The 26,373-nt window shown below is 41.0% G+C and overlaps 1 protein-coding gene across 4 annotated transcripts in view; it reads left to right on the forward strand.

The window, feature by feature from the left end:
- PHF20L1 (PHD finger protein 20 like 1) overlaps nt 1-16,842 on the forward strand; it is a 62,396-nt gene extending 45,554 nt beyond the window's left edge. For all 4 annotated transcript variants that reach the window (XM_089517984.1, XM_089517986.1, XM_089517987.1 and 1 more), the window contains 7 exons: nt 1,127-1,291; nt 2,145-2,326; nt 4,503-4,602; nt 6,468-6,663; nt 9,797-10,166; nt 12,967-13,132; nt 14,900-16,842. In XM_089517984.1, the coding sequence (XP_089374110.1) occupies nt 1,127-1,291; nt 2,145-2,326; nt 4,503-4,602; nt 6,468-6,663; nt 9,797-10,166; nt 12,967-13,132; nt 14,900-15,042 (1,322 nt within the window). In that variant the 3' untranslated portion in view covers nt 15,043-16,842. The remainder of the gene's footprint in view (nt 1-1,126; nt 1,292-2,144; nt 2,327-4,502; nt 4,603-6,467; nt 6,664-9,796; nt 10,167-12,966; nt 13,133-14,899) is intronic.
- Nucleotides 16,843-26,373: the final 9,531 nt, after the last annotated feature.

Raw genomic sequence — 26,373 nt, forward strand, 5'->3', positions numbered from 1 at the left:
AGGTGCAATCTATTGCAAAAGTGGTTTCTCAGTTTCATGTGTCACTATGTAAGAATAGCATATGTTTAATTTTGTGTCCATTGTATTTTAAATATACAACATTGATCAAATGATTGTTCCTGAATGTTTGCCCTTTGTACAGAAGTGGACTGGTCTTAGGAATTCCTGTCTAATCATCCGGACATTTTGTCTTTTGGACATCAATGACTTCATTAGATGATGATTATACAGAAGGCCCTTGGTATCCCCAGGTGTTAGGTTCCAGGACCCCTGTGGATACCAAAATCAGTGGATGCTCAAGTCCCATTTAATAAAGTGAGATAGTAAAATGGTGTCCTTTAAATAAAATGGCAAAATCAAGGTTTGCTTTTTGGAATTTATATTTTTATAGAATATTTTCAAGCCATGGATGCTTTAATCTGTGGATAAAGAATCCATGGATACAGAGCGCCAGCTGTATGTTGTCAAAATGACTCACAACCTATAGTGATCCTACCACAGGGTATTCTTGTCAAGATATGCTTAGAAGAGGTTTGTGACTGGCTTCCTCTTAAGTTGAGAGAATATTATCTGGCCAAGGTCACTTTGTGGGTTTTCATGGCTGAACAGCTTCTTGAACTTTCCTGTCCCAGATGTTTAATCTAGCACAGAAACCAAATATAGGAGCCCTGGTGGTGCAGTGGTTAAATGCCGGTACTGCAGCCGCTCATTCACCGTTGCAAGGTTGTGAGTTCAATACCAGCTAGAGGCTGCCTATGGTGGCAGTGTACAAGTACTGCTTTTTCATGTTACTGGAAACTGGAAAAGGAAGAATGAGTCAGTCACACTGCCATGATTCATCACTTCTCTAAATGTGCAGAGATGGCCAAGTTTGTAAGATTGTTAGCCATTAATCACAATCTGCAAATTTAATAATTTTCTTCTCATCATGAAGCAGCATGTGGCTCATTTTAAAGTAGTTAATTTTTGTCTTGTAAGAAACTAAGTGCTGACACTTCTGAGAGGGGCAAGAGTTTAATATTATATAACCAGGAATTTTTGTTCCAACGTGTATGTTTGAAGATAATTTTACAATTTTTGGAAGACAGATGGTACAGCATAACCATGTTCTGTAATCACTTTGCAGATTATTCTGATTTTGAGGATAGTTCTCTTGAATATGTGGACAGGTGCTCCTCTCCTTTCACCAAGTCATCTGGCAGCTCACTGACATTACGAAGCACAACAGCGGAGAAGAATACACCATATCAGTATCCAAGGGCTATTATTTCTGTCGACCTTAGTGGTGAAAGTAGGTTTTCTGTCCAATATGCTATTCAGTTTCTTATAAAGGCACTTCATGTTTACTGACAGGAAATTGGGATGTTAGCAAATATGTGTCAAGCTTCCAGAAACCCATTTGATGTAGTGACTACTACTCTCCAGGTAATGTCTTGCCTGAGCACAGCTGATGAACCCATTGTGTATCTGAGCTCATGCTTTGCATTGTACTAGCTAAATATTTCCTAATGGATAAACACAGTGCATTTCCCAGTGTTTTTTTACAGTGTCCTCTTCCCATATTGGTTTAGCATTTTGTTTGTGAGAAAGTTTGAGGAATTGTTTTCCTATGAAACTATGTAAAACCTTTTCATAAGTTTTTGGGATGATTCTGGTGTATTAGTATTTAAATTGTTGTTGTTTTAGTTTAGTATTCAGCAAACACTATATGAACCTATCTGATTGCTAGGATTCTTTTCCTGATGTTCTCACCCTTATGGAATAAAGTGGGTGTCCTCAGAAAAGCTTGCCTTATCATGGATCTTGCAGCACTTGTATTTATCTAATACTAATTTTGATTGTGCTGCTGTTTATGCAGTGATTTCTTATATCATTTTGTGAAGTTTTGGTAGATTTGTAGATTTGTTTAGATTTTTAAAATGTTTGTTGGCCTGGAAATACTCTAAATTAAAGGCAGTTTATTAATTTTTAATAAATAAAATAAGATGGCAATTGTTTTTGCAGAATAGGCAATCATTGTGTTATCCAGAAACCATCTAAAGACATTTTGTATAGAGGACACTGTTGTTCAGTTTGATTTCCTGTTCTACCCATTTTTTCAAATATCATTATAACAGTTATCCCTCCCTCACTTTAAATTTCAGACCTCTCTGATATGGAGTTTTTGGATGACTCCTCAACTGAGAGTTTGCTGCTGAGTGGTGATGAGTATAATCAGGACTTTGATTCAACTAATTTTGAAGACTCCCAGGATGAAGATGATACAATAAATGAAATTGTCAGGTGTATCTGTGAAATGGATGAAGAAAATGGCTTCATGATTCAGGTAAGGAGTCCATTGCTTAAAAACAGACATTATGTGAGAGTTAACTAAAAACTGCTGCTGTGATTTGGCACAGGCTGCTTTATGTTACCATTGTGTCTTGATTCAGTCTATGTGCATAGAAAGAGAAATGTTTTATATATTTGGGAAGCCAGGCCCTACCATTAGACAGAGTTGGGCAACAGATGGGGAATGTTCCAAAAGGACAGAAAATGGTTCTTCAGTGTGAAGTCGAAGGCTTTTATGGCTGATATCCAGTTTTATGTGGGTTTTTCGGGCTATGTGGCCATGTTCTAGAAGAGTTTATTTCTGACGTTTCGCCAGCATCTGTGGCTGGCATCTTCAAGGAATGTTGGCATGGAAGAAATTGGGGTATATGTATGCTGTGTGACCCTGGGTAGGGAGGAACCAGAAAAATCAGCAGTAGCAGAACATGTTATAAACCATATGGGCATAAAATGCTATTTGAAAACACTGAAATTCTGGACCATGCCAACAGATCAGAATGCACAGGGAAGCCACTGAAATCCACAGATACCAAGAAAACTTCAACAGGAAAGAAGAAGCCCTGAATATTAGCAAAGTTTGGCTACCAGTCCTGAAAAACACTAAAATCAGGACCCAGCAAAATGCAAAAGAACACCACCTATGGCCAGGGGTTTTCCCAGCAGACAATGATCTCTAAACAGACACTAATCCTTTTTGCATATAATCCCACTCTGAAGCCTTGCCATTCAACAACAGAACAATACACAGATAAACATGGAAATCATTCCTCCCTACCCAGGGTCACACAGAGTGTGTGTGTGTGTGTGTGAGAGAGAGAGAGAGAGAGAGAGAGAGAGTGAGTGAGTGTATACGCATGCGCGCGCACACACACACACACACACACACACTTCCATGCCAACATTCTCTGAAGATGCCAGGCACAGATGCTGGTGAAATGCTGGGAATAAACTCTTCTAGAACATGGCCACATAGCCCAAAAAATCCACAAAAAGGTTGGTTATTCATTTTGTGGTCATATTTTTTTCTCCTGTTCAATATGGGGAGAGATGATTGAGGAATTCTCTGCCTCTTGTTCCAAGATAAATTAGATAGCTTTGTTTACTAAGAACCTTTGGCTTTGACAGAGTCACATTTGACTCCATTTTGGACAATAAATGAAACATTGCCTTCTGGCTCTGAACAAAGCAACAATAGTGATTTGAGAGCTGCCTATCAGAAGGAAAGCAGGTTTATTCTGTCCTTGCCTAAAAGCTATTTCCTGCATTTTATAGTTGTAAGTATAATTATATGAAATCATACACAGGCATCCTCTGTAGACCTCAACCTTCTCTTGAAGCCCATTGCTTAACACATTTGCTGTTCTCCTCCAAAAAACATGGCCCATGCTCTCAGGGGCAAACTTTGTTGATTGAAGTGAATGATAGCATGGAGTTTATGTTAGCAATGACCTTAGAAGGATCCTAGGATGAGCAGCAGGGACAGGCTGCCAAATAGATTTCAATCCCGACCTCCTCCAAGAACACACCCAGCGCTTTTGGAGGCAAGTCTTGCCTGGTGCTCAAAGTGAATGATTTTCATAACATTCCTAAATTAGGAAGCCAAGAGAGTTGTCATCACCCAGAAAGCATTTTATAATCCCTGAACATTTTTTTGTAGCCATAAATGTGTAACCCAGGTTTTTTTAGCTTGCAAATGCCAAAATGCATTCACAGGCTTAAAAAGAAAAAAGAAAAACAGTGTGTCCCACATTTCAACAATTTCTGCTTTTCTGTGGGGTACTCTGGTCCCTAACCTGTCAAATAAATGGGGAATACTTGTAATTTCATCTTCATGGTCTTGCTGGCTTGTGTTTCTTGGATGCACAAGATTCTCATATGGGTTTTCAGGTGCAGTCTTCCAACTGAGAGAGGGTCTTGTTTTGTACATGACATACTGTTTGTCAGTCTTTATTACTACAGTCATAAGACCCAAGGTTACATAGTACTTCTAATTCTGATGTAGTGATACTGCATCCCGCCTTATCAAAGCTCATTTTACTAAAAATGCTAAAGTATGTAGGTTAGCAGAACTCTTTCTTGTTTTATTTTTTTATCAAAAAAACATTACAACAATGTTTAATTATCTCATGCTTTATCCTTTCTGTTTGTTTGTTTTTTAATTGTAATCACAGTGTGAAGAGTGTCTGTGTTGGCAGCACAGTGTGTGCATGGGGTTGCTTGAAGACAGCATTCCAGAGCAGTACATCTGCTACATTTGCAGGGACCCACCTGGTATGAGTAAATTTTCAAACTCAATTCTGATGCTTTAAACTCTGTAATGTTGATGCAGTCACCACTCTCCATTTGTTTACATACTGAGGGGCGCCCATGTTCTCCTCAGCCTGGAGTTATCCTTTCCAAATGGCACAGGCCATTGGCCCCAGGCTGGGATTGGCAAGTCCAGATGCTGATCTGGTGGTCCTGGACTGATCGCAGCACAAAGGAGCCTTAATTCAGTTCAGAAAGAGTGGCTGTTTGCAGTAGAGATTTTAGGATGGCCCCGCATATTCTGTACCTGCCACCTTTGTTGTATCCATCCTGAAGGCCCCTTCCATGAAGGGGGTACCTGGCCATGTGGGTGTAGCCAGGCTCCCCTTTTCTGCTTTTATGGGCTATAGTGAGTACCTTCAGAATGGATATGATGGTGATGGTCAGTATGGGGTGCGCAGCAGCAGCAGGTCCTTGGCATAATGGTAAATGCTTGCCCAGCTCTGTAACAGCCTGGGACAAGATACCATGAGCTCTGTAACAGCCAGGGGCAAGATACCATGAGCTTAGCCCATGATATTCTTCCTGTCTGCTCAGGCTCCATGTGTCCATTCACAAAGCCAAAATTCATGACTGGTTTTGTGGTTGTTTTCTTTTATTTGCTTTCAGAATTCTGTAAACAATGTTGTGCATCCTTACTGTTTTGCTTCATCAGGGATGTTTAATGATGGGTTTTGCTGACACCTATTCTCTTTTGCTGTTTTTATTTACAATTTCTAGTCCATTGTTTTCAGGACATTGGGCCATTTTTAAAATTCCATGCATTCTGCTGAGACAGACTGCATTTCAGTAAGATTAAACGACAAGCCCATTCCTTATGTTAGCTTAATGTTAGACTGGATTTACAAGGCTTCTGAAAATGGTCAGGCTTCAGCTTTACTACCTTACCAATATGGAAGAGTCATCTAACTTGAGGAATGTAGTCCATCATCAAAACCAACTCTCTGTATCCAGATGTTTTTCTCAAGAAGGTGCCATTGGTTGATCTTACACAGCAGTGGTACAAAGGGATAACCTTTAAAGTATGTTACATCTGTGTTGCTTAGGCCACAAAAATGCCACATTCAGTTCTCCCTGGAGTACAAAGCAAGTTATTGCAGCTACTGGCATGAACGACAATCACCAGGGGCATAGTTGTCTCATCAGTTGATAAAAAGCCAGTGCCATAAATTGGGCTTCTGAGTTTAGCTGAAGATCTAGGAACATACCTGTGTTGAGAAAATTGATAAAGAGAGCAAAACTTCTCTGTAATAATAAGTCTCTTTAGCATATATGCCAAGGTCATTGGAATACTGTGTCATTAACTGAGAAAATCATTTTTGTATATTTTCCTCCAGTTTTGAAGTTGTTCTGATCTGATTTCCAAACAAATAAAACTCATATGTGAATGGTGCCCTCTTGACTTATGGTGACATTAAGAATTTCATAGGGTTTTCTTAGACAAGGAATACTCAGAGGTGGTTTTGCTAGTTCCTTCCTATGAAATATAGCCTACAGCAACCTGGTATTGGTTGACAGTCTCCCATCCAAGTACTAACCAGTGCTGACCCTATTTAGCTTCCAAGATCAGATGGAATCTGGTGCTTTTAGGGGTTTTAGGCAGCTGTGTGAATAGCATAAGGAAGATTTTAATTCCTGATTAACAAATGAAGTGATTCCCCAATGTTTATAATTGCAGCCATATTTACACTTATGTGTATGTTCCAGCTCTTTTATATCCTTTTCCCAGTGTGATTATTCACTCTGTGACAGAAGAAGTAGACCTCAAGTGTTTGTTTGTTTTTTTACTATTGTAGCATAATAAAATATTATTCTCACATTGTCTCTAGGTCAGAGATGGAGTGCCAAATATCACTATGATAAAGACTGGTTGAATAATGGCCATATGTGTGGCCTGTCATTTTTGAAAGAGAATTACTCTCATTTAAATGCCAAAAAGATAGTGTCAACACACCACCTCCTGGCTGATGTGTACGGTGTTACAGAAATACTGCGTGGGTTACAGCTGAAGATTGGGATCCTAAAGTAAGTATGTGCTCTGATGGTACAGATTACTTTCTCTTCCTTTGCTCACCTTGCAATTCTCTTGCAGTGTTGGGTATTAGGAATATTTTTTCCCTTTTATCTCAAGCAAACAAACAAGTTTATTGAATAGCCCGAGGGCCATTTCAAAATACTCAAAACATAGTAATACAAGCAATGCCACACACATATATATAAAATGTTAATATAGTGCACTAAGTGCAATAACCACAATACAATTTATATACGTATGAATAGCCTAAACATGTACAGCTTATATACAAACTATACAAATCTAAAAATATACAATATGTACTGAAAGATATACAAATAAACAGGTAAGAATAAAAGTGGTTACACAATTGAACAGAAATGTGTAAAATAGTTACCAAGACAAGTAAAACAGAATTACAATGGGAGGTAGAAATAACATAAAACATCCATCATCATATATCAACTCTCTTCATCACCCTTACAGTTAACACCAATCATCCCCACATATCTAGATCTCAACAGTGATGCTTTATGAACGAACCGAGCTGTGGCAATAGATATTTTTGAATCTTGTCCACTCATAAAGTATGATATTCTGATGTGAGTATCCCAGAATATTGGACTCAAGGTATTGGTCCCTTTCCTGCTGGTACAAATTACATCTAAACAAAATGTGTGCTAGATCCTCAATTTCGTGGTCACCATAAATGCAAGTTCGTTCATTATTAGGGATACCATGGAATCTCCCATGTCTTACTATGGTATCAAGTTGGTCAAACCTAGCTCGGGTGAATGCCTCTCTGAGTTGTTTAGGGATTGGTATTTTTAGATAAGTTGGCATTTGAAAGGACCGTTTATATCAGTTCAACCATTTTAAATTGCCTACCCTGCTGAGGGTGGCTATATCTTCTTGGGCCACAATGTCCAAGATTCTCTGTCTTGCACCCTTTCTTGCTTGATCTTTCATATTGCAGGCTACGGGGAGTCACAGCTCTTTATAAAGTATAGACCATGAAGATTGCAGATGAGAGTGCAACTGTTCTAATAGGCATAATCTAGGGAGACTGTCTGGCTCCATTTCATTAATTTTGCACCAATAATTAAACACTCTGATTTTAGCTTGCGAGTGGATAGAGTAAATTTCTAATTCGGCTCTAACAGCAGCTACTGAGGTCCTTTTATCTACTCCCAGAATGCTTCTCAAATGTTGAGACTGGGCTAGCTCTACTACTAGACCCCATACTTCCACTGCATATAAAAGCATAGGTGTAACCTTAGCTTTGTATACATTAATTATTGGAGTTAAGGAGCCTGGGTACTTGTTGACTTTTACTCCTTTTATCTTAATATATGTGCAAAATGCTCACAAAGAACCTTGACACTGAAATGGCAAGGATGGCCAGATTTGAGGGGAAAATGGTCATTTCTCATTTAGAGTTCAATGTGTTGCTTTTTGTTTTCTGATGTTTTGATCTGATCTGCTCATTTTTAAATAATAATAATAATAATAATAATAATAAATTTTATTTGTATACTGCTTTTCCATAGATCAAAGTGGTTTACAGACCATATAAAAACCATTAAAAACATCTCATAAAAATAGATAAAATCCACTAATACAAATTATACAAAATCTGAATCATTCAACAGGCTAAGGCAGTGAATCGATGGGAACGGGAATACACATCTTCATTTTACAGGGGGGAAGGCTTGACAGAAGAGGAAGGTTTTGAGCCTCTTTTTAAATGTTACCAGGGAGGTCACAAGACAGAGCTCCTCGGGGAGACCATTCCAAATTTGTGGGGCCGCCACTGAATAGGCCATCCGGGATGTAGAAACATGTTTGGAAGATGGAATTTCCAACAAGTTCTTCCCAGACGTCCTGAGTGTGCAGGGCGGATTATATGGGGAGATGCGGTCCCTCAAGTAACTCGGGCCCAGGCCATATAGGGCTTTATAGGTAATAACCAACACCTTGTATTGTGCTCAGAAGCGAATAGGCAGCCAGTGGAGATCTTTCAAAATAGGTGCTATATGGTCAAACCTGGATGCACCGGTGACCAATCTGGCTGCCATGTTTTGTACTAGCTGAAGCTTCCGGGCTTGGTACAAGGGTAGCTCCATGTAGAGTGCATTACAGAAATCTAGACGAGAGGTTACCAGAGCGTGTACCACAGTTTCAGTGTCCCTTTGGCCCAGGTAGGGTCGCAGTTGGCGTATCAACCGAAGTTGATAGCAAGCACTTCTGACCGTCGCATCTACTTGAGATGTCAACTGCAGAGACGAGTCCAGAAGTACTCCTAAACTGAGAACTTCATCCTTCAGGGGAAGTGTGACCCCATTCAGGACAGGTGGATAAACTTCCTTCCCCAGGCCTGGGGAACCTATCACAAGCACTTCCGTTTTCTCTGGATTCAGACTGAGTTTTCCCTCATCCAGCCCATTACTGACTCCAGGCAGGCATTCAAAGGAGAGTCCATCCTTAGTCACTGCATCAGTCGGAGAGACAGAGAAGCATATTTGAGTGTCATCAGCGTACTGATAATACCGCGCCCCGTGTCTCTGGATGATCTCTCCCAGCAGTTTCATGTAAATGTTAAACAAAGTGGGGGACAAGATAGCTTGTTTAGTGTCATACAAAGTGCTGATGTGACATACTGTTGACAGCTAGTATTCCATTATATTATAATTACAAGAGTCCAGCAGTGCCCTTTGTTTCATGCACACAAGAATCTGAGTTTGACCAAAAGCCCACAATACCTCGGATTTATTTTCAAGAAAACAAACACCACTGTTAGTTCACCAAACTCATGTGATTTTCCAGTTCACATTCTTTGTGGTGACACAAGCTATTTCTGTTTCAAAAGATGCATCCTAGTCAGTTACTTCTATTACTCATGTGACAACCTCAAAAAGTTACTTTTTGGATATGTTGGGATTCAAGGAGTTGTGGTCCAAGAAGTAACTTTTCTGAACTTCTTATAAGACAAATTGAGTCCACATGGTTGTCACAGGAATATATCAGCTATTTTAATACTCATTTGATCTTTTTTGAGATGCCACCCATCATGTCAATACTATGATTTCAGTTGAATTCATTTCTGTTCCTGTTTGACATTACAGCCTTCTGTCTTCTTTCCAGGAATAAACATCATCCTGACCTTCATCTGTGGGCTTGTGCAGGTGTGCGAAAAGATCAAGACCAAATAACTCTTGGAGTAGAAAGAAGGATATTGGCTGTGCCAGATACCATAAATCCCCCTGAAAGGACGTGTCATGGTCAAAACCATAAAGAACCCCCTATTTTACCCCCAAAGATGGAAGAAACGTACATTACAAGCGAGCACAGTTACCAGAAACCCCAGAGTTTTGGTCCGGACTGCAAATCAGTAGTGGACCCTGTGAGCTCAGATGATGATGACACCAGCAGTTTTGAAGATGATCAGGAGCTTCTCTTAGATGATAAAAACTGTTTACAATATTCATCTAAAGGAGATGGTTTCAGCCATAAGGTAAAAATGCCTATTCATCTTTGTAACCTTCCAAGAACTGGGAAGGCAAAAGGAACAGAATGTCCTGCAGCATCTTAAAAATAGTTAACATATTGAAATGGACTGTCCATTTTGCACTGCTCTGTGTTGTTGCTTCTTGACTTAAAAGCAGATGTATTCCAAATCACATGATACTGTTACTTTTTGATAGGGAGCTGAACGAAATTGTATGCTGACTCTTTTCTGGTTATGACAGTAATGGCTAGCACTTGTTAGCACAAGTGCTACAAATTGAAGCATAAGTTTGTGATACTTGGGCATATTCTATATTACATGTGTTTTTCTGTTTAGCCATTAGTAGTTTGCAGAGAAAGGTGTAGCATATGCCATAACCAGGCCTCCTGGTCCTTACCCAGAATTGCACCACAGTTCACTGCTTGCTACACCTTGGCTTGGTGCACAAATAATAATCTTCACTTTTATTTGTGCTGCATCTCAGCCCTACATATTCTACAAATGTTTTCAAGCAGAGATTGGAAGCAATAAAGCCTTTCCTGTAGTCTTTGTACACAAGAACTTTAGCCTTTACTCTGGTTTTTTGCTCATCTACCTAGCTAATGGAGTAGCATATGTGTACAGTCAGACCTCTATATCCACAAATTTTTTATCCACAGATTCAGTCATCCATGGCTTGAAAATATATATTTTTTTAAATTAAATTTTAAAAAGCAAACTTTGATTTTGCCATTTTATGTAAGGGATACTATTTTACTATGCCACTGTATATAATGAGACTCAAACATCCATTGATTGTGGTATCCAAGGGGGTTCTGAAACCAAACCCCAGTGGATAACAAGAGCTCGCTGTAATTGTCACAGTCAGCTTTCTACTGCCTCTGTTAATATGTTGAAGTAAGAAGTCTGTGTTTACCAGAGAGTTCTGTGTTTCTGGTTGTGCACTGCAGAGTTTAGTTGGGAAGCCAAGCATTGCTGTGCAGTTGAAATCTCACTCCATGCAGCTGGTAGGTTGAGAGGGAACAATTGGTGAACCTTGGCATTCTGAAAACTCTTCCATTGTTACAGATTACACTTCAATGGGTAACTTGAAACAACAAAGCTTTGAACTTGGATATCTTTTCTGTATTGCATCACTGGTATCTGTTGGACCAGATTTTCTACATAGGTAACTAGGGTCCCAGATGCACATAACAGCACATGTCTGGATAAAACACAAATGGTAGTGCATACACAGATTTGGTTCACATAGGAACAGTGAACATCTCTCTGTGATTAAGGGCCCCCAGAGCTCATCCATTTTGGTAAAAGCTACAGGCATTTGCAAAGAGCTCCAATCCAGACTATAGTAGTAGCTGTCACAGCTGCCCGAAGCTTTTCTCTAAACATGTGTACAATTTTCCTAGTTAGAAGCTACAGAAAAAGAAATTAGACATTAGAAAGAACTTCCTGACATAAGAGCTGTTTGATACTAGAATATGCTGCTTCAGAGGGTGGTGGAGTCTCCTTCTTGGGAGGTTTTTAAACAGGCAGGAGGGCTATCTGTTGGGATTGCTTTGATTGTATCTTCCTGCACTGGTTGGACTGGACAGCCCTTATGGTCTCTTCCAACTCTGTGGTTCTAAGCCTGTTTAGAATAGCATGTCATGGCACTCTGATACCAATTAGAAATACTCTTTGAGGCCTTATGTGATTCATTGCATTGCATCTGCAATGAATAGGAACCTCCAAAATTAAAATACAAATCCTATTCACCAATAGTATTGATTATTTTAGTGTTGTACCTTTCACCCATTCATCTCAGAGGCTCTGAGTGAGGCAGCATGTTTAGAAGAATGGAATTACAAAAAGTTGTTTGCAAATTGCAGTCATTTCCTCTGAGCCAGCATGATGTAGTGCTTTGAGTGTTGGAATGGGACTCCAATAGACTGGGATTGAATTCCCACTCAACTGTGGAAACCCACTGTGTGACTTTAGGGAAGACACACTCTGTCAGCCTCAGGGGAAGGCAAGGGCAACCTCTCCCCTGCCAAGAAAACCCCAAGAGTCACCATAATTCCAAAATGACTTGGAGGCACACAACAACAACAAGCATAACCTTTCATGGGTATTTTTGGCAAGTTTCTTCAGAGGGGTTCGCTATTGCTAATCTCCAAGACTGAGGGAATGTAGCCTCCCCAGAGTCAACCAGTGGGTTTACATGGCTGAGCCGGGATTCGAAGCTTGGTCTCTGGAGTCATAGTATCCCACACTGCCTAGAATTGTGCTGCTTCTTTTTAAATTAATAAAGCCAGCAAACAGATATTTCATATGCTAAATTTTACAAAAGAATAATCTATGGAGACTCTCTAGCCAAAGCTAACTCTTAAGTGTTTGTTGATTTGAAATGGGAAACTTGTATGTGGTTAGCCCTTACAAAACCTTTGAAACCAGTGGGGATCAGAAATGCTTATTAGCCTTTGCTGGATCGGGCCTTACATTTCTACCATTAGCGTGTTTTGCAGATAAATCCCAAGTACACTGTCCATATTACAAGGATTTTATTTATGTCTTGCATTGCTGTGTTTTATGCCCTTCATTATAATTCCTTTCACATTTCTCTTATATTCTCAGCAGTAGAGAAATCACCTTGTTTGCCCTTCAGTGTCCTGTGTCATTCAAAAGCAGCTGTTCTACTTCATCTCACTCTTACAGCTACTTCAGAGTTACCTGAGTTTGTTTATCAGCAAGAGTTGCACAATGACGGCCTGAAAACTGTGACTAAGCTCTTTTGGTAATTTTGTTCTGTTTTGTGGTCATTGCACAGAGGCATTCTGCTGAAGGGAACACTGTGTTTGTGTTTAATGAAAAAAGAGGAGCGGAAGAACATGTGGACTCCCGTCTTCAATGGCAGCTAAACCTCCTCACCCACATAGAGAATGTACAGAATGAAGTCACGAGCAGGATGGATCTGATTGAAAAAGAAGTAGATGGTAACTATGTCTGCATCAATAAGAACATATTTTGAAATTGAACCCTCTGTCCACCAAAAGGTCTGCCATTAGGCCATGGCATTTAGACATCACACACTCACAAACTACGCTGGGGCTGCCTAAGGTGGCCCAAACCCAGCCACAAAAGGAGCAGAAAAATACAGCCCCTTTTGCCAACTGGATTGAAAAACGTGTTGGAAGCCCAGATTGGGGCCTGGCACATACAGTAGCTGCGGCTCCAGCGCAAATGGCGCCGGAGTGGCCACAGCCCACTTTATCAGGCTCATCTGCTTGAGGCCAAAGAGCAAGAATTTATTTATTTATTTATTTACTTACTTACTTACTTACTGTATTTATACTTGCTCTTAAGCCCTAAAGGCTCTCAGAGCAGCTCACAGATATCCAGATGGTTCCCTTCCCTCAGCATTACAGTCTAAAAGAACATGACACAAAAGGAGAAGGGAATGGTGGTGAGGAAGGGGATCAAGTCCAGTGGTTCTTCTCTCCCTCTGAGGCCTGGACCACGGCAGTTGGACTGGAGGAAGGACCCTTATTCTTGCTCTGGGTAGCTCTGTTGGAGTTGGCTCTGCCTTTTAATAATAATAATAATAATAATTTGTTTTATTTATATACCGCTGTTCCAAAGATCATAGCGGTGAACATCAAGTAAGCTAATTAGCAAGTAAGCTAATTTGCCCCCAACAGTCTGGGTACTCATTTTAGCGACCTCGGAAGGATGCAAGCCTGAGTCGAGCTTGGGCCCTTTTGCTGGTCTTGAACTCGCAACCTTGTGGTTTTGAGTTTATGGCTGCAGTACAGGCATTTACCCACTACGCCACCAGGGCTTTTCACTCCCTCCCAGGCTGAATAGTGTCAGATGGCATGGAGGGAGGGTTCTTCTTCTTCAGGCTAGGCCTGAATTCAGCTAGCAAGAACTCAAGACTCTTTAACCAGCAGACTAAAACTGAGAGAATATTGTAAAGAATATAAAGTTAATTGTTGTCAGACTGTGTGGTGTAGCTTCTGGAGATGGCACAACACATCTGGAGAGGGGACATGCATGTTTAAGTAGAAATGGCACCCTAAGGCGCTTCCCCTTCCACTATCTAAGATCTGAGCAGAATGAATGATTGTGTCTAGTGGATCCTGACCAACTCTCATTAGATTTGAGAGGGGGACTGCATCCTCACTGTCCTCACATCCCAGTGCAATCTGGGATGATAAGTATGGTTAGGAAGTCTTCAGTTCAAGTGATACATCAGCTAAAAACTCATTAGGTGGTTTTAGGAAAGGTGCTCTTCTCTTAGCTTTGGCCTTTTATATTCCTAGAATGATAAAATTATTTATCTTGCTGATAGTTTTTTGCTGATGTTGTGTAATACTTAGTTAAAATTATGATAATAATAGGTAAAAAGCCAGCATGGTGTCATGGTTTAGGTGTTGGACTATGACTTGAGAAATCAAGATTCAAATCCCTTCTCAGCCATTGAAACTCACTCAGTGTCCTTAGGCAAGTCATGCTATCTCAGCCTCAGAGGAAGACAGAGGCTAATCCCTTCTAGACAAATCTTGCCAAAACCCTGTGATAGGTTCATCTTAGGGTTGCTGTGAGTCAGAAAATAAGGCACACAACAACAGTAGCAACAGGATGCAGTTAGCTGAAAATGTAAAGGATGTGGATCGGGGAGCAAACAAACTAAACATTATGATATTCTCAAACTAAGTCTGAGTGTTGCTGTTTCTCATAGGGCTTGTGTCTCTTTTTAGTTTTAGAAAGCTGGCTTGACTTCACTGGAGAATTGGAGCCACCAGATCCCCTCGCACGATTGCCTCAGCTCAAGCGCCGGATCAAACAACTCATCTCTGACATGGGGAAGGTTCAGCAGATAGCCACCCTTTGTTCAGTATGACAAAAGGAAGGCTAGAGGGAAAATACAAATAGGCTCTCACCATGAGTTTTTATGATCCACAAAACTGATGAAAGGGTATTTTTAAAAAGAAGAAGAAGAAGCTTGAACACCATCTCTTGTTCTGTACTGATTGTTCATTATGCTGAAGATCAAAAGAAGTGTAAGGAAGTGAAATGTGAAAGAGGAAGAGTCATACCAGTATGAATAGCAAAGTGGTGGAATGAATGCATCAGTTTCTCCTCTCCATACACAGTGGCATAGAAATCCCAGCAAAGGAATTTTTACATATTTTCCCGGGCAATATCAGAGGTGAAAACCTTACAATGATTAAATAGCATTCGCAGAAGGAATGAGTTTGCAGTGTTGTCTTAAGTGTTGATAGAAGAAGGAGGAGATTTGTATCCGCTGGTATCTTGAAGGGTGGAAAAATTGAACAATGTCCATTCCCTCTTGTGCAACAAATGTTATCCAAGACACTGAAAAATACTAGCTTCCATTTTGAAAACAGACTGTTTTCAGTGGCGGCCTTCTTTGCAGCGATCTTAATGCTTCTCTTTACAAAGTGAAGTGGAAGGGTAATGGTAAGAAGTGCCAAATGATGCTTTCAAAAACCTCTAAAACAAAGTATGAGTCAATTGAAAGGTGTTTTTCCTTATTCCCCTGCCCTCTGCCTCAGCAGAGGCCTCCATATGTTACCAGCCAAGCACCCAGAACTGCATATAGTGTTTGTATTACCTGAATAACAGTATTCAGGGCTATAGCATCATTTTAAATGATTTTGTCCTGAATAGCTCTGGTTAGCACTAGCAATCTGAAATACTCATCATCCTCAGCTGGACTGAGGAATGACAGAACCATCCAAAATGCCAGCAACTGGCAGTCCAATAAGGCCACTTCCAGTGTTTGCCATTTTTAGACATTTTGTTAGGGGGAGGGGGAAGAATTCCCAACATGAGGAGTGTTTTTGCAGGTGTCTTCCTGTGAGATGTGTTGGATGCCAAGAAACTTGGAACAGCTCAGTAGTAGTTGTATAATTGTCCAAACTAATCTTCCCCATACTGTTTAAAACACTGAGTGATGGAGGAGGATTAACTCCAGTGAGTGTGGGTGTGTGTATGTATTCTCATGTGTGAAGAAGGAAAGGTAGCTGCCCTTCTAGGACAGGTGTAATGAAAATCTGGGATCTTTTAAAGGCGTTCAGTTATGAATTGGCAAAGCATTGTGAAACCAAAGTCAGCCTAGTTGCCATTTAAAAAAAACATATTTCCAGACCATTCATTTTACTTTCGTCGATAAATATTTGCTACACCCAGTGCTACAACTTTCACGTGTGTGAGAATGAAAAACACTCATGCACAGTGCATTCTAGAGGCATATTTATATTGACAAGTCTAGTTTTATTACAATAGACTAAGACCTTGGTGACAAAAGTATTTAAAATGTTACCTTTTAACAAACAATTTCTTAAAAAGAGAGAGAGGGAGAGTGAAAATAATGTATGTATAGGTTTTGAAATTTGTAAAAAAAAGATTTTTTAAATAAGAAAAATATTAACTGTCCAACAGAGGCTGTTTCTGACGATAACATGATACTTGATCTCTAGGCCTTCTTGACTGTTTCAGTGCTGTGATCTGTACAGAGCATAAGAGAACTGTGTGAGGGGAAGCAAACTTGAAGCTGCCCTTAGATAAGAATACAAGCCACTGTACATTACAAATTGTATTTAAATTTGCAGATACACTGTTCTATATGTAAGGTACTGTATGTAAAGCTGTTTATTAAACTATTCTGCATACTCTGCATTCTTTCACTGTTCTTGCACTTCAGCGTGGCTTCACTCCATGCTTGCAGGGTCCCTGGCCAACTGCCATGCCCTTGATAACAGATATAGTCTGCTACTAGCCTAAATACCAAAGAGTACACCCAAGAGCTCTGTCCCCAGTCCTGGGCACCTGCCCTTCCACCAAACACCCACTTCAGTCTTCCTCACATGTTGTCCTGAGAACCTCTTTCTTTCTCCATGTCCTCCTATTCAAACTTTTCAGGGATTCTAACTCCCCTCTCAAATAACCACCTGGTGCTTCATCCTCTCCTCTACCAGGACCTCTCACCCCTTGCCAACTTCCTAACTCTTTCTGAGCTGTCATATACTGTCAGCCCTCCATATCCACAGATTCTTGATCCACAGATTCAGTCATCCACATATTGAAAATTTTACACACACACACACACACACACACACACACACACTGGTTCCTTGGTATCCCCCATGGATAATTTTGGATGCACAAGTTCCATTAAGTACAATGGCATAGTAAAATGGTGTCCCTTATATAAAATGGAAAATCAAGGTTTGCTATTGGGAATTTATATTTTTAAAAAATATTTTCAAAACATGGATGCTTGAATCTGTGGATAAAAAATCCATGGATAAGGAGTGTCAACTCTGAGTGTATCTGTGTGTGTACCAAAAAACAAACCTTGATTTTGCCATTTTATATAAGGGATATCATTTTACTCTGTCCTTGTACTTAATGGGACTTAAGCATCCATGTATTTTGGTATCCATGGAAAGTCCTGGAACCAAACCCCAGTGGATGTCAAAGCCCCACTGTAATTGGGCTGTGTTCTCTCCTGCTAGCTTCCACAGCTCTCAATGTCTTTACCTCTCTTCTCACCCTTCTTCCTGCTGCCTGTACTAATCCATCTTCCCCTGCTCTCACAACCCTTATTGCATCTGCCTGACTCTGCCTTGTTTCTTCCCATCTGGCTGTCATCCCTTCCCTCAGATTGCTGTGTCTTCTCTGTCTACCCTTCCACTCTTTCAGCTTCCTCCTGTTGCAGCTACCTTCCCTGCCATATTCCCAGGTTCCACCCTCCCTTAGTCTGATTCTGACATCTCTTCAAGCTGTAATTACAGAAAGTGAGATTCCACCTAATTCTCAGGAGGAACATCCAGACAGTCAGAGCTATTCGACAGTGGAATATGCTGCCTTGGAGAGTGGTGGAGTCTCCTTTGGAGGTTTTTAAACAGGCTGGATGGCCATCTGTTGGGGGTGCTTTGACTGGTGTGCCTGTATGCCAGGGGGTAGGACTGGATGGCCCTTGGGGTCTCTTCCAACTCTGATTCTATGTCTGTCTGGCTTTGCTTCGCGAACGAAGATTCAGGAAGGACGCATTCCGCGCTTTGTACAAGCACGTTGGTGACTAAAAAGGCCAATTCGGGATAAACAGGTCCGGTTGCAGAAAGCACAACAGAAAGTCTCCTTGGGTGATGTTTCCAGGTTGCAGTACTTTCTGCGTTGTCATTTCTCTTCGAGGCTCGTTCGGCGTGAGCTTTCGAAGAAGGCTGCAGCGTCATGGATAGTGCGTCTCCATGCCTCCCGAAGCGAGGCCAGGGAGGACCATTGTTGGTGATCTATCTGGCCAAGCCTGAGATGTTGTTTCAGGGAGTCCTTGTATCTCTTCTTTGGGGCGCCCCTCTTACGCTGACCCGTGGCGAGTTCACTATAGAATACTATTTTGGGGAGGCGATGGTCCTTCATCCTAGAAACGTGTCCTGCCCAGCGCAGCTGCGTCCTCAATAGCATGGCCTCAATGCTGGTGATCCCTGCTTGCTCAAGGACAGCAACATTCGTCACACAGTCAGTCCAGTGTATATTTAGAATTGTGCGTAAACAGCGCTGATGAAAGCGTTCAAGGAGTCGTAGGTGTTGGCGATAGGTGACCCATGTTTCAGACCCATAGAGGAGAATAGACAGTACAATGGCTCTATATACACTGATTTTTGTACTTCGCCTCAAGTGTTTGTTACTCCAGACTCTTTTGTGAAGCCTTCCGAATGCGCTATATGCCTTTGCGAGTCTGTGATCGATCTCTTTATCAATCTTGGCGTCTGAGGAGATGATGCTTCCCAGGTAGGTGAACTGCTGAACGGACTTAAGCACAGATGTGCCTACGGTGATGTGGGGATGGTAGTGTTCTTCCTGAGGTACCGGCTGGTAGAGAACTTCCTTTTTCTTCAGACTGACTTCCAGCCCAAAGAGCTCTGCAGCTGTTGCTTGCTATGTAGGCTTGCTCTTATTGCACCTATGCCAGATGCCTAGCCATCTTCAAGGCTTCCTGTTCTCCATTGGCGAGTCAGGGAGAGGGAGTCTGTTGGCACACACTCCAAATCTCCTATTTGTTGTTCACATACTGCTTAAAGGATTAAACATTATGGATCACCTGGTGCCTTTCAGAATGTTCCAAAATGAACCTCTGACCATTTTATTGTGGAGTTTGAAAGCTGCTAAAGAGTCAGTCCGTTTCTCCCCTCTAGGCCAGTATTGTCTGCTTCCAGGGTTGTAGCTTGAGGTGTTTTTAACAGGGTTTAACAGGAGCTGAGCCTGGGATTGTCTACAGGTAAGACATTTGATCTACCCCTGAATGTGAGAGCTTGCAGAGACATCAGTCCTGGCTAGATTTATTTCATAATAAATAAAAATAAATGAATAATGTGTATAAAGAACTGTGGATGGTTGTTTTAAGCAGTTCTCTATTTTGTGCAATACAGTTACATACTCACTTAAAGCAATCTAGTCTTTTGTGTCACGGTCACTCTTTATCATAATCCTCTGGTACTCAAATTCTTGGATTTAGTCATTCAGTCCACCTCAGTCTGCCATACTACAGTTGACTGCAGCACCCCTCCTTGAACTGGTCTGTTTACACAAACATGCCCCATCCTCTGTGCATGTCATACTCCTTTTATTCCCATATCAACTTATTGTGTACACTGCAAACATGCATGGAACCGTGGGGACAAATAAAGAAATCACAACACAGTGGAGCAATGAAATGATAGAATGGGAATTACTTTAGGACAGATGGGGACCATGAAACACTCCAAATGTTGGATGGCAGCTCCTAATCTAGCTAAGTGAGAAAAGTCAAAGGTTGCATTCCAGCCACCGGAGAGCTTCCACGAGTGATTAGAAGTCAATGATTCAGAAAGCTACATGGACAGCCAAACTGGGTTGCTTACCAAGAGTTTATGGGCACTTTGATTTGTTGATGCATCCTCTGTGTAAGCTCCATTTGAATGAGATTATGGAGATGGGGATCTCATAGTTTCTACTGAACACTTAAATAGTTATCAACAAACTGTTGCAAATCCACTTAACCAATCAACTGTACACCTTGAGAAATAACCCTTTGGTTAAATGAGATGGATGACAGTAGTCTTGGCTATGTTCCCTTACTACTGGTATGACTTTAGTAACAATGGCCTCCTGAATACCTCCACTCTCATCAGAAATTCTTTCAACACCATCATAGCTGCAAAAATGGCTCCATATTTTCTTGCTGCCTCAGTGCAAGTGTCAAGGAATACCAGGTGCTGTAGGTTGTACTTTAGAAAAAAGTAAGGCAAAGCACCTTGGAGTATTCCATGTCCAAAAAAAGTCTATGAATTCATGGAATCTCCGTAAGTCAATGGGCGGTTTTGTGGCATGCACAGAAAGACACACGTACACATGTAACAGTGAATCAGCAAATTTGGGTTTCTCCTATTGCCCTCTGTTCTTTGTTGATTCAGTTGAGCCCTGGAACTTGGACATGTTTCACACTCGTTACTTCCCCAGTGCTGACTCCTTAAGTAGCCGGATATACTCATCCCACTTGCAGGACAAAGGGGAGAAAAATAGTGAAACAAACCAGGAGAGGGGAATGATCTGTCTTGATGGTCCTTGTAACTTACTTGGAAACAAAACCTGCGTCATTAGCCCCCTTTATTGCCCAGTCTTCCATTTCAGGAGTGAAGGAATTCAAGTGGCAGCAGCTATAAAAACCTGCTGGAGAGCGACCCTGATTGTGCAGGTAAGGATCCCTCTTACCTGGTAAGAGGACCAACCTTCCTGCATCCCAGAATGGGTCCCTTACTTTTCAGCACTCTGCTTTGCTTTCTGAATATAGCATCAGCCAACATCTTTGGTAAGTGAATCTCTATTTGTTCCATTATTTGCAGATTATATCTAGAATATCCATCAGTCTTTGTGAAGAGGTTACAGACCTGAAATAAATGAAATGAAACAATCATTTAAAGACCGCACAACATATTAATATAACTTATATAAAGTATTTAAGTACAGTGGCCCCTTCCTATATGCGGGGGATCTGTTCCAAACCAGCCCCCTGCGTATGGAAAAAACCATGTACGCTTTAATACTATTGTTTTTTATGGTGGCACGTATCAGGCAGTATGTCACTGTAAAGAAAATTAAGATTTACTAATGTTATTATTATTAACATTTATTCATAGAACACTGTAAAATTTCCACAGCACTTTACATAGTAGGAATAAAAATACAATAAAATAACAATGCTAGATAATGAAAAGCCTGCCACACGGCGTACCATCTGAAACATTAACATACAAAATTAAAACATCTCTAAAATAATATAAGTATACAATGGACACATAAGCATTGCCACAGATTAACAACTAACAGTGAATGCACACATAGTCCAAACCACTGTGACTTTTGTTCCAGCATCTCTCTTGCCAAAATGCATTGATGCAAAATTTGCTTTATAATAGCAGCCAGTATTTCTCTAGAGGGCAAATAAAATTACACATCAATGGTTGTAGGAAAGGAGGTTGATTTCTTCACTTGGAAGGAGGGTGAGTCAGACAGAGATCTATGTTTGGCAAATCACATATCTTCATATATGAAGAAGGAAAAGCTGCCCTTCATCCTCTAGCTAGGTATTTGTGATTTTATTAGCCTCCTGATTACTCTAATATATTCTTTATGGGGCTGCCTTTGGAAGCTCTGTTTGGGTCATCCCTGTTCCATTTTTAGGTGGATCAAGCTTAGAGTTTAGAACAAGGACAGTGACTCCCAGAATCCTCCACTCATATGACCAGTGGCCAGTGGCCACTCTGATATAGTTTACAAGTTCCAATATAGGCTATCTTTTAACTACTCCTTATGACTGCTGCCAAGAGAGAGAGAAATTATACGAAGTATCCTGCAAGATCACACCAAGGGCCTATCTCATTCAGAATGTTGTTCCCACATTGACCAACCAGATGTCATAGGAAGTCCACTCACATGTTGTTCTTACCATCAGGCTTATGCTTTCCTAGAACTGACACACTGAGGTTCATTGTCTCTGATAGTGGACAGAATTTATACCTATCACAATTAGCAGCCACTGATATTTCTTAATGTCAGTATATTCCCTAATATTAGTAGGTTGTTGGGAAGATCTGCTGAAACAACAGTTCCTTTTCTCTGTACTTAGAATATCAGGCAGAAACTCAGCCTCTTCGTCCTTGTGAACTTCAGAGGGAGAAAGCCTTTCAGGGAGGTGAAGACTATGTTCCACAGTGCTCAGAAAGTGGACAGTTCAGGTAAGGTAATGTTCTTGTAGTACAGTGAGTGACCAATCTTAGGCAAGGAGATCACAATATCTAGGTGTCATACATATTCCTCCAATCCCTTTCTCCTACCTGCAGGTTCAGCAGTGTTTCTGTGGAGAACATCCCAGTATTGTATTTGCTTAAAACATGGTTTTAAAACTGTGTGTGATAAAGTCTTAAATTCAGCCAACAAAATTTAGGAAAGTTAAGAGGGCCACACTGGAATGCCAGGAAGTCTGGATTCTGTCTTATGGATGGTGGTTCCCAAACCCATCTTAGATTATAGACTTTAGGAATATCTGTAATATCAAAGCCTAAGAATTCATAGGGATAGCTATATGTTGTCTAATAATACTGTGAATCTCTGTGTTGTCTACTAGGAACATACAGTGCAATAAAAATGCTGATTCTTGCTGGTGTGTAGATGACGAAGGAACTGAGGTGCCAGGAACCAGGCAGCCTGGATCTCCTACTGCTTGTGAGTCAACTGCTTTTCTGCTTTTACAGTTCTAAAGACAAACCATCCAGTGTAACACCAATGAAGCCATCATTACCATATGAGGCTGAGGTGTAAGAAGACACATTTCACAATGTACATGGAAGATATTTGAAGAAATAAGAAAGCAAGACCACTATCAGGGCTGGCATAGTCAGACACTCACCAAGGCACATGATCAGAGCTTGAAAAAAGCTTTTTTGCATTGCTGGGATGGCTTGGGGATTTTGGAGTTAGAGTATAAAAAACTAGCTTTTCCAGACCCTGCCCATGATCCAACAAGTGGCTTAATATCAACAGTTCCCTGTCCCACTGCAGCTGCGTTACTCACTATTTATGCCTATTTATTTTCTCTGCCACTGCTATCAACTACTTACTCACTTTTCCACTAGTGTTCTCTCTCTGCAAGTTTGTTAGCAACTGTAGAGAAGGAAATCCAGGAAATCCAGCTGCAGCAACCAACAGCTATGCCAGCAAGGTGCCTTGATGGAAGGCCGGTCCAAAAGCTGGAGCCAAAAGAACACCCCCCCCCCCTCCGCAACAACCCACTATTCCTTTTAGGAAAGGGAAGACTGCCCATCACTCATGTAAAGATGTGAACATGTCCTGGCATCCATTTAATTGTATTTCTCCAAACCCTGTCTACATTTTCCATATCCTTCAATATTTCACAGATGAAAAGTGGGACACATGTGACCAAGCAACATGGAAGTGTGGTCATGATGAGAAAAGCCTTTAATGAGGAGGAACATACAAGCTAAAAGAGGCTGCAACAGTTTGTATTTTCCTGAGTCTATAGGCAAGGGCAATATTCCACCCCTTTCTGTCCTTGCTGAATTAATTAAGTATGAACTACATTTGCACTTTGAATTCAGTTTACATCAAAGTAAGCAGTGGCTCAAGTGGTTAAGATGCTAGCTCTGTCGATTGCAAGATCGGCAGGTTGGCAGTCCTAGGCCCAGGTGCCGGTTGATGGGGTGAGCTCCCATCATTAGTCCCAGCTTCTGCCAACCTAGCAGCTTGAAAGCATGCATATGCAAGTAGATAAATAGGTACCACTTTGATGGGAAGGTAAACAGCAATCTGTGCAGTCATGCTGGCCACATGATCACAGAGTAGTCTCTGATGGCCCTGGCTCTTTGGCTTAGTAACGGAAATGAGTATTGCCCCCTATGATCGGACACGACTTGATAACCTTGTCGACGGGGAATGCCTTTAACTTTAAGCTGAGGACAAAGGGGGAAAGCAGTAGGAGGAGAGAGAAACTGGGACATTTTAAAAGCAGCTGAAAAAGTGGGACAACAGAAAATTAATCAGTCAATAAATTGTCTTTTCTCTAGCTTTCTGTTCCTTGAGCATAGGTTGCTTCATGTTTACTGAAGCAAAAATGTTTATGTATGCTACAAATAATATTTTAGGTTTAAATGCAGGTCAGGAAATAAGAAGAAGACTAGTAATGGGGAGGGCAGCCATGAAAGAACTAGACAAGATCCTGAAATGTGAAGATACGCAACAGAGCACTACAGTTAGAATTGTCCAAGCCATTGTATTCTTCATCATCATGTATGGGTATGAGAACTGGACAGGAAGAAAGCAGATTAAAAAAAAATCAACTTGTTTGAGATGTGGGGCTGGAGAAGAGTGCTGAGAATACTGTGGACAGATAAAAAGACAAACAAATGGGTCCTTGAACAGATTAAGCCTGAACTTTCCCAGGAGGCTAAGATGAGTAAATTGAGGCTGTTGTACTTTGGTCACATCATGAGAAGGCATGACTCATTGGACAAAACAATAATGCTTGGAAAGGTAGAAGACAGTAGAAAGAAAGGAAGATTGCACATCAGATGGCTAGATTTAGGAGAGGTCACGGTCATGAATCTATAAGACCTAAGTGGAACAGTGGAGGACAGGGGGTCTTGGAGATCCACAGAGTCACCATGATGTGGGAATGACTTAAGGGCAGCTAACAACCAGGTGCTACTCCCAACTATATCAGGCACATTGAGTGAATTGCTTAAACCAATACTTTAATAAATCATTAATAAAATATTAATTCAATAGGTCTATTTGAGTTGGAACTATAAATTGGATTTATTAGGGTAGATAATCTCCATATATGATCAGCTAGGCATCAGTTTGCCAAAGCATGAACATTCTTATGCTCAATGATGCCTCTGTCTGCCATAGGTTTATCATTTTGCCAGCTACAAAAGCAGCGGATCCTGGTCAGTCGCTACATCAACAGTAGCATCACTTCTTACATCCCACAGTGCCTGGACTTTGGTGACTTTGATCCAATCCAGTGTGACCTACGCCTGGAGCAGTGCTGGTGTGTGGATGGTGAAGGGATGGAGATTTATGGCACAAGACAGAAAGGGAAGCCAAAGCGATGTAAGTACAGTAGTGCTGTGTTAAAATGGAATTATGAACTAAATTCAACCATGGCAGCTTCCTTTCTGGACTCTCCAACAAAACTGAGGGCCTGAACAGACAGGCCAAAATAAAGCTGCTTTGGGTCACTTTGGGGGTATGCTGTTTAAGTGACACCTACGCATCTTAAGAGGCCAGAAGCTGCACCAAAGCTGTGTTCTAGTCCTTAGGACTGGAGCATGGCTTTGGCGCAGCTTCCGGCCTCTTAGGATGTATGCAGCATTTAAACAGCATGCCTCCAAAGTGATCCAAAGCAGCTTTATTTTGGCCTGTCTCTTCAGGCCCTTAGTTAATTATAGTACAGCAAGAGTAGCCTTGGGCAAGTCACATGCTCTCAGCCTCAGGGGAAGGCAATGGCAAACCTCCTTCGAACAAATCTTGCCAAGAAAACCTCATGATAGGGTCGCCTTAGGATCTCTGTGAGTCGAAAATGACCTGAAGGCACACAACAACAACAACAACAACAACAACACTCAGAAAACATTAGCACCTGACCAACTACAAATCCCAGGACTATGTAAGATGTAGCCATGGCACTTAACATGGAATAAAAAAAAAACATGATGTGTGAAAAGGCCGACAGACTTAGAGACCTAAATCCAATGGTTAACCCCAGCTACAGCAGACTAACTGAGTCAATGGAAACTTCTCAACACGCAAGTAATTTCTGTTGACTCGGTCTATCCAATTAGATTTAATGTAGAATTCTTTAATTGTGTGAACCTCTTGTTGAGGTTTCGTAGGGTTGCAATAAAAAACAAAGTAGATTCTGGAAGTCTAAAATCTGACCTGTACTATATTTGTAAGGTTGGAGAGGGATGGAAGCCTGGAGAGAGACACAAAGATCTATGAAATGACAGAATGCATTGATTTGCACCAAGTATTACATTTAGATTACCACCATTTTACAGATCCCTATGCCTCTCTCCAGCCTTGCCTCTCTCTCCAGCCTTGCGTCTCTCTCTCTAGCCTTGCAAATTCAGTAAAGATATGTACT

The sequence above is a fragment of the Sceloporus occidentalis genome, unplaced genomic scaffold, assembly GCF_023333645.1.
Source record: "Sceloporus occidentalis isolate IW3139 unplaced genomic scaffold, rSceOcc1.0.p SCAF_3, whole genome shotgun sequence".
Taxonomy (NCBI): domain Eukaryota; kingdom Metazoa; phylum Chordata; class Lepidosauria; order Squamata; family Phrynosomatidae; genus Sceloporus; species Sceloporus occidentalis.